Source organism: Lutra lutra, chromosome 17 (genome assembly GCF_902655055.1).
Source record: "Lutra lutra chromosome 17, mLutLut1.2, whole genome shotgun sequence".
In the NCBI taxonomy this organism is placed as follows: domain Eukaryota; kingdom Metazoa; phylum Chordata; class Mammalia; order Carnivora; family Mustelidae; genus Lutra; species Lutra lutra.
Window position 1 is genome coordinate 4,095,459 of NC_062294.1, and position 14,455 is coordinate 4,109,913.

Consider the following 14,455-nt stretch of genomic DNA (forward strand, 5'->3'; position numbering starts at 1 on the left):
AGGAGCAAGGAGGGGGAGGGGAAGAGAGGTCCAGGGAAGGAATAAAGAGGGGGAGACACAAGGAAGGGGAGGGGGAGGAGGAGAGCGAGTAAGGAGGGGTGAGGAAAAGGAGAAAGAGGAGTTGGGTAGGAGGAAATAGGGGGAGTTAGAGCAGAGAGTGGGTGACCGAGAAGGGGGTTGGGAGAAGAGAGGGGGCGGGAGGAGCGGAAAGCCCCTCCTCCAGCCCCCGCCGCGGAGTTGCGCAACCCTCCCGGACTGGGATTGGTCGTAGGCGAGTCAAGACGCCCCGCCCTCGAGGTCAGGCAGCCAATGGCCAGAGGGGGGCGTGGTGGAGCCGCCTGGGTCCTGGCGCGCGCTCGGTGCGCCCTCGGAGCCGCCGCCGCCACGCTTGCAGCTCGCCGCTCTCTGCCCGCGTCGCTGTCGCTGTCGCCGCTGCCGCCCTCCCTCCGCGTGTCCCCGCCGCGCTCCAATCCCTGCGGCCGGCCCGGGGCGCGCTCGGTCGCTCGGGGCAGAGTGTCCCCGCTGCGGGCCTGCGGCGATGGCCACCAAGATCGACAAGGAGGCTTGCCGGGCGGCGTACAACCTGGTGCGCGACGACGGCTCGGCCGTCATCTGGTGAGGAACTTTCCATTGCTCTCCCGGCCGCGCTCCCCGAGCTCGCCGGGGGCCTGGGGCACGGAGCCGGCTTCCGCACGGGACGGATTAAGGGTCATCCCGAGCTGTCTCCCGCAGCCTTAACGCAGGAGCGTGGAAAGCCAGCGCTGGCTTGTCCCCGGCCAGAGCATCTCTTAGATGGTCCTGCTGGAAGCTCGGCACCGTGCAGCTACTGCCGTCGCTGACGTGTGTGTGTGTTTTTTCTTCTCCCAATCCAAAGGGTGACTTTTAAGTATGACGGCTCCACCATCGTCCCCGGCGAGCAGGGAGCGGAGTACCAGGACTTCATCCGGGAGTGCACAGGTAGGGAAACGCGCCTTCGGGGGCAATTCCTGATCTTTCGGGCGATTGTCAACGCGGGAGGGGGAGGAGCTGCAGAGGCCAAACTGGGAGGAGCCTGGCCACCCCGGGTGCCTCGGACGCTGGAGGAACCCGATTTGAGGTTTTTAAAAGCCTCTCAAAGCGTTCTCCTCTCGACATCCAGAGCGACAGAGCTGGCCGCCTGCTCGCTCGTTGCTCCCTGCAGTACTGTCTCCAGAAGACACAGCTCCTTTGCTCCCTGCGGGTCACTGATTTTTTTCAAGGGTCCACTCTCTGTGGTTCCAACCTCGCGTTAAGCTTTCCCCACCATCCCCTGTCTTCGGCCAGTGAGCCAAAATAAAAACACAATCCTGGCTTATTGTAGGAGAAAGAAACTGTCAGCTGTCCCCTCCCTTCTCCCAAGCTCATTGTGAGCGTGCTGGTCCCACATGCGTGTTTTTTATTGGTAGAATACAGAGCCACCAACGAAAAGGCAAAGCGAATCTGTGGTGTGACAAGTAGAATGGTGGTCACATTTTGAAGTAGATAGCCACTGACTGGGAGGGGCACACGGGAGGCTCAGGGGCGCTGGAGATGGCTCATATTTCCATCTGGGAGGTGGGTACACAGGTGTGTACATATGTAAGAAGTCATCAAGGAAAATGCTTACGATTTGTAAACTTCTTTCATTTCCTTGGGGTGTGTTAAGCCTTTGAAAGAAAGGAACACATGGTGTATGGAATCACAGACCTTTCAGTAGCAGCAAAAGGCTCAGCCTCCTTGGTAATAGGACCAGTTGGAGCCCAGAGTAGAGAATGAACTCTCTCCAGGTCTCTGGTCCCTAGCGTTGAAGCAGATGTGCAGACAAAGGCAGTGTAGCTTGGAGGTTAGGCAGGAGCCCTGAGCTGGCAAGTTGGGTTTGAATTGCCAAGTGGCCACCTCCTAGCTATGTGGTTTGGGGTAAGTTACTTAACCTCTCAGGGTCTTGGTTTCCTTACCTGTAATCTTGGAAGGCTGTTCTGAGGATTGGCGAGTCCGTGTGTGGAAAATGCTCCAACACAGTGCTTATAGAAAACTACACGGTCATTTGTGAAACAAAGAAAAAGTTCAAAATTGTGCCACGCAACACGTGGCGGCTCCCCTCTGTGACTGTTTCCTTAACCAAGTGCTAGTTTGCCTTTAGTCTAATTGGAAGAATATTTATGAAGTGTCTGCCCCTGGGCTGGGGGATACAAAGGTTTTGTTTCGTTTTTTAATGTTCTCCCAATTAAAATGTCTTCCTGTGAGCTGCCTCTAAATGCCACTCCTTGCTTTTGTAAAGGGTCGGTTTAAAATATCACATGTGCAAGGTACAGCAACAACTCACTTTCAGTAATGCATGGAGGGCCTCTCATGGAGAGCCCATGGGTTAGGATTTGAACTCAGGCCCCTGACTCAGGAGCCCTTTCTCTCTACCACTTCTACTCTTCCTCCCCCTGGCAAATGCTCTTGCAAGTAGAGTAAGTGCCCAATCTTGGCTTTCCCCCAGTTTGGTGCACATCTAAGAGATTCAGCAGTATTTTTTGCCTTGTTGGATCAGAGGCTTTGTCTCCCAGGCCAGCTTCCCCCCTTCACTGAACTCAAGAACAGAAAACTAGCAGTTTCTTTCCTCCTGCTGACCATCCATCACCCCCCCCACCTCCCCCATCAGACTGGGTTTTGCTCCTGAAGCTATTGTTCTCCCCACCCAGAAGGAGAAGGTGACCCAAGGATGAAAGCGCACAGATACTGAACAGATGCTCCAGGCCGTTGGGCGAAGCTGGAAGGGCTTGGTGCCTTCAGAGAACACTTCCTTCCTCCCTTGGGCTTTGCAGGGGGTGAGGGGTGGGGTGTTACTCTGACCCTTCCCCCAGCCAGCAGGGAAGCAGGGATGGGAGTGCCTGGCAGAGGGGGCGGGGGCACTAAAAATGCTTTCCCTGCTGCTTGTTGATCTTATGAATGGGCTGTGGGATCTGAAGGCTCCGTCTGCTTTGGCTGGAAATCTGCCTGCCTTCCCTGGCCATCTGTTGGACAAATGTATAGGCAAGTTATGGTTGCTGTGTCTGCTTTGGTTCCTCTTGGAGACACGTGTTCCTTCCCCCAGCCGTGTCCTCATAACCTAGTGACAGAGGACTCAGAGCTCCTACTATTAACTTTACATATGCAAGTCGCTGCACCTGATGTGCCTTATCTCCAAGACTGAGATCGGTCCCTTTCCACAGATGAGTACAGCAAGACCTGGGGAAGTTAAGTGACTTGTGATCACATAGGACGTGGTAGACCTGGGACTCGAACCCAGGCAGGCTGGCTGGAAGGCCTGTAGTCTTGGCCTCATCTCTAAGGAAGTGGGTTAGGATTTTTTTTTTTTTTTTTTTAAGTTTTATGTATTGAGTAATCTCTATACCCCATGTAGGGCTCAAACTCACGATCCTGAGATCAAGAGTTGCTTGCACTTCCGGCCGAACCATCCAGGCATCCTGGAAGTGGTTTATGTTCTCACCTCCCAGCCTGGAGGCTTCTTCAGGTTCATAGGTTCTGGTCAGGCCCCATGAAACTGTTTGCAGGTTGCAGGAGACATGCTTGCCCACTTACATGAAGCAGGGAGGGCTCTTTGAGCCCCTAATTCCCAGGCAGGTGTCCTGACAAGCCAGAGGGGCCCATGCTATGAGAACAGGCTCCCCTTCTGGCCTAGCCTTCCTGTTTCCAATCATCTAACAAGGAGGTCGGAGGGCTTGGAAGCCAGAACCAGCACCTGGTCTCTCCCTCCATCGGCGATGGGGTGTGGGGGGAGAGGGGGACAGTTTCCTTCTGGGCTTTCTCCCCTCCCTGACAGCCCCTCTTCTGGCATTCTCTCTGACGCACCCTTCTTTCCCACGCCTGTGCTCTGCTTCTCCCTCTCGTCTCTTCGTGCTCCCGAGCCTGGCTTCTCCTTGTCCACTGCAGCTGTTTTCTGGAAGGACTCTCGTCTTGTTTCTGCTAGGAGAATTTGGAGCTCCCTGTGCTGTGTCCTGGCTCTTCTGGTGCTGGATGCATGTGGCCCCTCGTTCGGCACTCATCACTCCACCAGTGGCCCCGCTCTTGAAACCTCACCACCCCGCCCAGCACCTCAGTCCCCTGAGACCTTGCAGGTGCAGAGGGAGAAATCTCACGCAGATTAGCTTAGGCAAAATGTCAGTCTGTAGCCTCCATGGTTAGGAAGGCCCAGGGGATTATTAGCTGCAGGTGAGGCTGCCCAAACTCAGAACCCCCTCCCTGCTCCCTCCCCTAGCTCTGCCTTTCTCCTTTCTTACTCTTCTTGGGGACAGGAGGCCATCATCTTCCTGAGTGGTGATACAGATGGCCACAAGCCAGGCTGGCTTCCAGGCCTTGGGCAGAGCCATCCCTGTGGGGAGAGGGAGGGAGACCCTTGGCCAGTGACTCCAGGGGAAGTTTCCAGATTGACATACACTCCTTGCCCTGGCTGGGTTCTTGTGCCCATCCTGGACCAGTCAGAGGGACTCTGGCTGGCTAGGCCTGAGTCAATGCCCACCCTGGGAGCTGGGGAGGGGGCAGCCCCACCCAAACCAGGAAACTGAGTTGGGAGGGTAGCTTCTTCTTCTTCTTCTTTTTTTTTTTTTAAAGATTCTATTTATTTATTCGACAGAGATCACAAGTAGGCAGAGAGGCAGGCAGAGAGAGAGGGGGAAGCAGGCTCCCTGCTGAGCAGAAAGCCTGATGCGGGACTCGATCCCAGGACCCTGAGATCATGACCTGAGCAGAAGGCAGAGGCTTAACCCACTGAGCTACCCAGGTGCCCCGGGGAGGGTGGCTTCTTGAGGGAAGAGTGGCAGTGTGTATGTTGGGAGGCAGGCTGTTTCCAGAAGAGAGGCAAACCAATCGCAACAATCTCTTAGCCCTTGATCTTTTTTGTCTTATATCCATTTTAGTCCCATTGCTAGAGTAATTTTTCCTAAAGCCCATCTCTGACCAAGTCACTCTACTGCTCCTTAACCTTCTGTGGCTCCCTTTTGCCCGTGGAATTTGGCACTGGCTGTCTGCTTGCAGCTCCAGTCAGTTTGTCCCCACCCGCATATCATGCCCACACCCTTCTTTGTGCACCTGCAGCCTGATGATACCTTCCAAACTTTGATTTTGGAGGTTCCCTCCAGGCAGAATTCCTCTTCCCCATCTCTGCCCCCCAGCCAGCCCAGAGTGATGTCTTTTTTATTTCAAGAACCCAGAGTTAGAAAAGCTCTTGAGTCACATCCCAGCTGTGTCTCTTGCTTGCTATGTGACCTTGGGCAAGGACCTCCCTTTCTCTGTGCCTCAGTTTCCTAGTCTGCAAAACGGGGATCCTGCCAGTGCCTACCTCTGACAGTGACTGGGAGTGTTAGCTGAAATAACACATTCAAAACGAGAGCATGGGACCCTGATGCACCAGGCTGTGCTTACTGTTACTTTTTACTGTTTTTGCTCTCCTAGCTCTTCGGATGGCATTGTGCTTTCTGTGCACACCCCGGCTCAGTGCTCAGTAGGCACACAGCTCCTGATTAGCCCCAGTAGGCGCTCAACCCCAGGCTGGCAAGCAGTAGGCGTTCAGACCCATGTGGATGTGTGTTAGACCTTTGGCCTCGGTCTGCACGCAGAAGGTGCTCGGTACATAAGCATCTACTGCCCGGTGGTTAAAGGTGTAGGCTGTGTTGAATGGCCTGGGTTCCAGGTCTCATCAGTTAGGTGACCTGGGGCAGGTCACCTTTGCTATAACATGGTCATTAGGAGGATCAAGGAAGCAATTCCACAGCAGCAAGGATATCCTAAGTGGTAGTTACAGTGATTGTCACCTTGTTGGTGGAATTTAATTGATGTGGAAGCAGAGTGTGTGGTCTGAGAGCACCAGAAAGGTGGGAGAGGGTAAAGAAACCAGGGGGAGGAAGTGGGTACAGGACTGCATCAGGGGACCAGTGGTACCCCTGAATTACAGCAGAAAGGGCTCACAGATCTTGTATATGTGACCAGCAGCAGCTCACACGGTCTCTGAAATCATGTTTTGTTTTGGTACCTTACAAATAATACATGTTTCTAGTAGAATAGTGAAAAGGCAAGACTAAGTGAAAAGAAAGGAATAAAAACTAGATATAGTTCAAAGTTTTACCACTCAGAAACTGGTTCATTAATTCATTTGCTCTGTTTTTCATTCATCCTTCCTCCCTCCCTCCCTCCTTCCCTCCTTCCCTCTTTCCCTCCCTCCTCTCATGTATATGAGTGGCTTCTTTGCAGGGTACTTTTCTAAGCACTGAGGGTAAATAGAGAAACAGAGAAAGTCCCTTTCCTTGGGGAACTGATGTTTTATTGTCATTGCCAGGCCTTTCCAATGGCTACATAATATTCTCTCATATAAATGTCACATTATTTAGTGAATTCTTTGTTGATAGACACCAGAATTCTCTGTTGCAAGCAGTTTTATTTTGAAACGAATCCAAGCACCTGGGAATGGATCCAGTTTCGCGTTGGTGTATATCTGAGAGTCAGTGGCTTCCGAGCACCCGTGCTGGAGCCAGGCTGTCTTGCCTTGATCCGGAGCCCTGATGCGCAGTGTGACCTTGGGCAAGTCTCCCAGTCTCCCAGATTTTGTTTCCTCCTCCGAAGGATGGGGATAATGATGGCATGTCCCGCACGGCGTTGTTGTGGGGATAAGTAGACATGGTATGCCGAAAGCTGGTGGGGCAGCTCCGGCTCAGAGTCATCGCTCAGAACCTTGGTTATTGCCAACGCAGCGCCTTCTTGAGAGGTGTCGCACATCAGTGAATAGGTTGAAATAAACGCGGAGTGTGAGCCGGTTACCAAAATGAGCATTCGTGGAGGGCCGTGTCGCCATGAAGCCTGACGGGGTCAGATGCCCCGTGATGTTGGCTAGAGGATGCTCTGGGAGCAGAGGATATTCCCATGATGCTTTGCCGAGCCTTGGGGGTCTTCTGCTCAAATCATCACTCACAGAGAAAAGTGGGGTTTGATATTTTTGTCTGTCCAGCGTCTCATCCTTGGGGTGGGGTTGGGGGCGTGGGGGCTTTTCCTATTTTATTATGATCCTGCTCAGCCGAAGTAGCTGACTTGATGCTGCAAGGCCCTGCAGGGAAGGCACGTGACCCAGCCCTGGCCAATCAGAGTAAGCCCTGCCCTCTGTTGACTTATTGGTTCAGGGTTGGGCCCATGTGACTCGTGTCAAGCCAATCAGCTCCATCCCTGATACTTGGGAAACGAGTTCCCGCGAGATCCCTTTTCCTCTGGGATTCAGAGCTGCAGCAGAAGGAAGGGCCTGGGATTTGCGAGACCCGCGTACGGTACGGAGCGCGGACCGGTGTGAGGACTCAGGAACGGAGCCAGGGATGGGGCGTGGGGCCCGGACGGCGTGGCCTGGACTCCTGGGGCCAGCCATGCCTGGAGCTCTCTCCGGGGGACATTTGCTGTTGAAACTCAGGCCGGTGGGGTAGGCTCTTCATGTGGCTCTGAAAGGGCCGCGGCCTGTGGAACCGCGAGGCAGGTGACCGGGACCGGCTAAGGGAGGGAGGGAGTCCAGGCCGGTCAAGGAATGCCAAAGCTCTCCGAGGAGGGCCGGCTCGGGAGCCCGGGCAGATCTCCCCTGGAGATCCCTCCTCTGCATAGGAGGGGCCGCCGCCCGACAGTGTCCCACGCGCACCGCACCCCACGGGGCAGAGGAAGACCAGGTGGCAGACACGTCAGGGATGGGTTTGGGGTTCCTTTGAAGAAGAACCGTCCTCAAGCTAGAATGAGCGTGGGTGCAGGTAGCGGGGCCCTCCTCGGGGCTGTCAGGAGAGGCTGCCCGACCGCATGGCGTAGACGTGGAAGAAAAGGCTTGGAAAAGGGCCATCGTTGACCACGCACTCACCTCCTCTCTCGCAGCCTCCTTCTCTGGTCTGTTGGACGCCCTGGAAGAGAAGCGGAATGCGTTAGTGTAGGCCTGGGCAGGGCCTACAGGGGCGACAGGATGGTATGGAAAATGGAGGTGTGTTTACTGTTGAAGAAAGTCTGATCTAGGGCCTGGATGGCTCGGTCGGTTGAGCGGCTGACTCCTGATTTCGGCTCAGGTCGTGATCTCAGGGTCCTGGGATTGAGTCCCTGCTCAGCAGGGAGTCTGCTGGAGGAGTCTTTCTCGCCCTCCCTCTGCCCCTCACACTCCTCTTGTGCCCTCATGAGATCTCTCTCCTCCAAATAAATAAATACATCTTTAAGGGAAAGAAAGAAAGAAAGAAAGAAAATCAGATTTATTCTAACACTTGCTCAAGAATAGTAAGGCAGACTTCACTGAGGGGCACTGTGTGACGGGCATAGGGATCAATACAGTGGAGTTTTGCAACAGGGGAGAGAGACCAGTCTCAATTCTACACTTGATCTTAGCCCAAAGGCCAAGAGGCGATAGAGACCAGTCTCAATTCTGAATACATACGAAGAAAAGGACAAATTTATCATCAAGGAGCCAGGGAGCAAGGTGAAGGTCAGTGGGTAGGGAATTACCAAGAGGAAACGTCAGGGCTGAGGTGGGATTCTGGCTGAACTGACCTGACAGGATCCTTGCTGCAGGCGGGCCTGGTGATCAGACATCACCAGGCAGGTGATGGAGGATAAGGAACCTGATTAGATATAAGGGATGATCAGACTTGGAGCATGGGGGATCCGGTTGAACTGACTTAGCAGGATTCTTGCTGAAATTGGGTAACACGCAGAGGAACGCAGAGGCCCAAAAGTTGAGACCTAGTTGAAAAGAGCTCAGAAGACCAGGTTCAAATTTGGTCAAGGACAGACTCTTGGCTGTTGCCAAAGGTACAGGGGTGGGATGCAAATGGAGAAGTCCACTTGTCCGTGGCTTCCGCATGTGTGATGGTACAACACGCGTGTAATCGGTGGTCAGGTTCTCCTTCTGTTCTGCCCTTGGATTTTTTTTTGCCCTAGCGGCCCCCACACGTACAGATTTCAGAAATTTGAGAGAAGAGGTCAGGAGAGATATTGTCTTGTAGGGTCAAAGGGAATGTGAGGTCAAAAGGAAGTTTGAAATCCATGACTGTGGTTTGAACTATGTAAAGTACTATCAGTCTGTGCATTCGACACACTTTGATTGAGTACCCCTTTTATTCCAAGGACAATGCTGGGTTATGATTTTTAAGTGGCACCTTAAGGCTACTGAGCCATCACCTTCATAATTTTCTGCAATATACAATGTCTCCTTGCCTTCTTTTTCCACACGTCTGTCGCTGGGAGGTTTCGAGCTGTATTGCATTGCTTCTTCGTGTCATCAGATGTGTGAGCTTTGTGATGGTACATTTGGATTTGCCTCCTGGGTGATATTGGTGCTTGCTTTTGAGTTCGTGGCCTTCCCCTTCCCTGGGGAAGGCTGCTACATGTCCATTTTCCTGGTCAGTAAGGTGTCCTTTGTTCAGGAAGAGTGTTCACTTCACTGAATTGAGTTTTTGCTCCTTGCAAATCCTTGGGAGTTAATGCAGACTTGTTGGAAGTATGGCTTGGGGACTGAATCCAGGTGTTCCCTGCACCCCCTCGTCTCCCCTCATTTCCTTCACCTCATTATAGTCTGACGCCCCCCCACACCTAGAGCATGGAACCCCCTCCCACAGGTCTTTGATACTCTGATTACCAAAATTAGTAGCCATTTCTTTGTCTTTATTCCACTTTATGTCCCTCTAGCATTTGCCAGTGAGCACGACTTACTGAAAACACCCTCTCCCCTCCCTCTGGTTCCCCTGCAAACTCACATACTTCTCCTTTTACGCCCCTCGTCTCTCTTGTTCTCACTTCCTGCTGCTGCTTCTCTTTTCCCTTCCTGCCCCAGAAGTGTGGGTATTTCCCACAGCTCCACCCTTGATCATGGCTTTTCCTTCTCCAGGAAATGTGCCGAGTGCCTACGGTGTGCCCAGCCCCTTGCTGAGTGCGGAGTGAGCCTGCCGCCCAGGCCAGGGGCAGCTTTCTAAACCTCACATTAGGTAACATCCACTCCTCTCCCTTTGGAAGCTTTGGTGGGTTTTGCACATAAGGTCCAAATGCTTAGAGATGACACGGAGTGCCCCTTATGAGCCCTCTAGTGCACGTCCTCGGCACCCAGGGTTCTGACCTCGTGGGCGCTCAGAAACCCAGTAGACACTTTGCATATATCAGCACATCTAACGTTTCTTATCTATGACAGATGTGTATGAAAGGAGTAAGGAGGAGTTATCCCATTTTACTGATGAAGAATCTGACCATTTCCTTGGAGAGTCCAAAGTTGCTTGCTCAAGATGGCATAGTAAACAGACAAACTGGACTTTGAGCCTGGATCTGTGTCCAGCCCCCCCAGCTTTGTTCCTGCACTGTCCTGATCCGCTTTGCCTTCCTGGAGGCCTTCTATACATTCGTCAGGGCCCAGGGCAAGTGTCCCCTCTGTTCAGATGCCCTCCTTGCCTTTGCGATGCTCATCACATTCAACTTCATGGCGAGGCCCTGGAGAGAGGGACTGTGGCTGTGGTGGTGGCCTCCTTGGTGGTGAACCCCCACCCATCATGGTTAGCCAGCCTCAGTCTCTTTCTCCCCAAGGGTGTGTCGCTCCCTGATGTGGGCAGTTATGGGCTACCGCACTTAGTACTTTCTCGAGTCACGTCTGTCGTCTGACTCTCCTGCTGAAGTCTGAGCTCCTTGGCTGCAATCCTGGTCTGTCTTGTTCTCAGCTGGACCTTCAGCACCTGGAACAGCACCTGACATTCTCCCCAGATGCTGGTTGAGTATAGATGAATGAGTGACCATCCCCTGCAAGGTTGGAGAGCTGAGCTCCTCCCTGGAAGGCCTGCTATCCCCCTGCTAACCGAGCAGCCTGGTGGCCCATAGGGACGTCTCCTGGTGGTTGCCTCTGCCAGCACTGGCCTTTGGCCAGGGTTTCCTGCCTCAGGGCTCCCGTAGGGCTTCGTTCCCCACCGACCTAATTTTATGTGTTTGGCTTTTCAAATTCAGCTCCGTTGCCTGAGCAGGGGCAGGTCGCCAAAAGCCCATGTCTGACCTAACGGCAGGGCCGTTCCCTCAGCATTTCATACATCATTTCATCAGTGCATTTTTTTTTTAAAGATTTTATTTTATTTTTTTGAAAGACAGAGATCACAAGGAGGCACAGAGGCAGGCAGAGAGAGAGGGAGGAAGCAGGCTCCCCGTTGAGCAGAGAGCCTGATGCGGGGCTTGATCCCAGCACCCTGGGATCATGATCTGAGCCAAAGGCAGAGGCTTTAACCCACTGAGCCCCCCAGGTGCCCCATCATCAGTGCATTTTGAAATCAACTTGCTCTCTGTCCTGATTTGCTTCTGGACTTCATTTATGGTCACCTGTCTCATTTTTCTTGTGCCTTCAAATTCCCATAAACATAGCGGCTTGCAATGATGTCATTTTATCATCTCGCAGTCCTGTGGGTCAGAAGTCCAAGATCTGCCTCACAGGGCTAAAGTCAAGTGTTGGCGGGGCTGTGATCTTTCTGGAGGCTCCAGGGGGAGAGTCTGTTTCCTGGCCTACTCCAGCTTCTAGAGACACCCATGGCCCTTGACTCACGGCCCCTCCTCCAGCTTGAAGGCCACCGAGAGTGGGTTGAGTTCTTCTCATGATGCTGTCTCTCTGGTTCTCATTCGCCTGCCTCCCTCTTCCCCCATGTGAGGACGCTTCTGATTATGGCAGGCCCACCCGGATCACCCAGGGTGATCTCCCCACATCCGGATCCTTAACAATCTCATCAGCAAAGGCCCTTTGGTCCTGTCAGCTCACAGCATCATAGGTTCTTGAGATAAGGATGCAGACATCTTTGGGAGCCACTGTTTTGCCAGCCACCGTGATCTAATGATTTCGTGTAATCTACACTCTGGCCCAATTAGGTAAGCCCTATTGTAATTCCCATCCCGCAGATGGGAAAATGGAGGCTCAGAGATGTGCAGACACTGGCCCAAGGTTGCACAGAGGCCCAGTTCTTCTCCTCTCCTAGTATCCGCCTCCCTGACCACCACTCTAGACACCGGGCTGCTTCCCTACACCTGCAACTGAAAAATTTTTTTTAAAACAAGGAGGGAAGGGGCACCTGGGCATCTCAGTCGGCTAAGTATCCAACTCTTGATTTCGGCTCAGGTCATGATCTCGGGGTGCTGGGATGGAGCCCGGCACTGGGGTCCCAGCTCAGTAGGAGTTGGCTTCTCCCTTTCCCTCTGCCCCAACCCCTTCTAAAATAAATACATAAATCTTTAAAAAAAAAAAAAAAGGAGGGAAGACCACAGGCAAGCTCTTTTCTTCTGCACCCCAGCCTTATCAAGAAATAACTGATGCGTCACTCTCAGGGTGAGGCATACGGCGGGAAGGTTTGATTTACTCGCACTGTGACAAGATCGCCACTGACGTTTCCCGCACATCTGTCATCTGGTATGGATACCATAATGAGAAAGAAAAGAAATTTCTCCTTGTGATGAGAACTCTTAGGATCCACACTCACAATTGCTTTCCACGAGGTCTTTTCTCGAATGCTAACAGACAGACCTAAGGCCCACATCTCTGGCCAGAGGCCCATTTGTGGGAATACGCAGCTTGGAGGCCATTTTTCTGCCTTCCTTGAAGTGGCCAACCCGGGGTGGCCTCTGACAAGCAGCTCGTGATTCCGGTGCCCGGGGTAGAATTCTGACTTTATGATTTTGGTCTAACCCGATGTGCCTGAGAGGTCATCTGAACTGACTATAGCCCAAAAAGGGATGAAAACTACTTTTGGAACCCTCGTGTGCTGCCGGTGGGGAAGGAAAACGGTGGCGCCATTGTGAAGGACAGTTCGACTGTTCCTAAAAAGTTTAAACCTCACAAGTCTACCTCTTAGTATTTACCCAAGAGGAAACACCAAACCCAAACTTGGAAACACCCATTTGCACAAAGCCCTGTGTATGAACATTGCCAGCAGTGTTATTCCCAATAGACAAAAGGTGGAAACCACCCCAATGACCATCATCTCAGGAAGGACAGACAAAGTGCCTCTCTCCATATCGTGGACTATTACTCAAGCATAGAAGGAAGAAAATACTGATCCATGCTATACGCTGGACAAACCTTGGAGACATTATGCCAAGGGACAGAAGCCAGGCGCAAAAGGCCATGTATTGTATGACCCCATGTGTTCAAAGTTTCAAAACAAGTAAGTCCGTAGAGCTAGAAGGCAGATGGTGGTTGGTGGGGTGTGGACAGGGGAGGAAGAGTGACCGCTAGTGGGTATGAGGTCTCCTTTGGGGAATGATGAAATGTTTTGGGATTGGACCTGGTGATCATACTGAAAACCAATGAACTGTACACTTCAAAGGGGATGTGCCTTTTTATGGTATGTAATTGATCTCTCAGTCTTTTTTTAAAAAATATTTTATTTATTCATTTGACAGAGAGAGACACAGTGAGAGAGACAACACAGCAGAGGGAGTGGGAGAGGGAGAAACAGGCTCCGCGCGGGGCAGGGAGCCCAGTGCGGGTCTCAATCCCAGGACCCTGGGATCGTGCCTGAGCTGAAGGCAGAGGCTCAATGACTGAGCCACTCAGGTGCCCCAGTCTCTCAGTCTTTACAATGTGTAGGAGAAAGGGGGGGGGGTAAGCAGGAGGACAGAAATCCAGCAGGGCTGCTGGCAAGCCTGTGTGGAGGGTGGAGTTCAGGGCTGGCAGGGCCCAGAGCATGGCAGGCCTTGTGGGTCACGGTGACAGCTCTGGGTTTTACTTGAGCATTTTAGTCCCATGCCTTCTGTTCTAGAACTTTCTAGCATTTCGCCTTGGTCCTTTTTGTGGTGAATCCCCCAGTCAGCATGTTTTGCTCTGCCATTGTTCCCTCTGTTTCAGAGCTGCCCATCCCCCTGGTGACCCTCCATCCCCAGGGGCCCCTCAGATGCATCAGTGCCCTGGGCCCTCCACCTGCCATGAGCATCTGACCTCCTGGGTTTCCAAACTCCTTGCCACTTCCATTCGCTCTGTGATAGTTGACCTTTTGTCTCACGGTCTGGCATTTTTTGCCACCAGTTCTGTGCTGGGCCCCATTCCGAGGGCTTTAGCTATCAGCTCTGATGAGAGTTGATATCCGGAGACCCAGTGCCCAGGGCTGGGCCCTCCTCTCTTCTGATCCAGTGCCTGGCACGGGGCTGGTGCTGGCGATCTGTTTGTCTCATTGCCTGAAACCCTTGCATCGGAAATGAGCACGTAAAGAAAAATAAAAAGGTGGAGCTTCTGTCTTATATATTCTCATGAGCTAACAAATAAGTGAATGGCTAAAAGTAAAACGCGCCAGCTGTAAGTGTGCTGGCAGACTTGAAAACCGGGCTTTTAACAGCCACAGGGATAAAACCCACTTGTGAGCTCTGTCCCCGTCACTTAGGGGCTCCGAGGCAGAGGTGGGAAAGCCACGCCCCAATCCAGAGAACCGGGGATGGGGGGGAGGCCACTGGGACCACGGTCACTCCGCGGAAGGAGGTG

At 52.8% G+C, this 14,455-nt stretch overlaps 1 protein-coding gene across 1 annotated transcript in view; it reads left to right on the forward strand.

Moving 5' to 3' along the window:
• Positions 1–360: 360 nt before the first annotated feature.
• Positions 361–14,455, forward strand: part of COTL1 (coactosin like F-actin binding protein 1) — a 39,707-nt gene continuing 25,612 nt past the window's right edge. The window contains exons 1-2 of the mRNA XM_047711643.1: positions 361–615; positions 875–957. Coding sequence (XP_047567599.1) covers positions 539–615; positions 875–957 — 160 coding nt within the window. The 5' untranslated portion in view covers positions 361–538. The remainder of the gene's footprint in view (positions 616–874; positions 958–14,455) is intronic.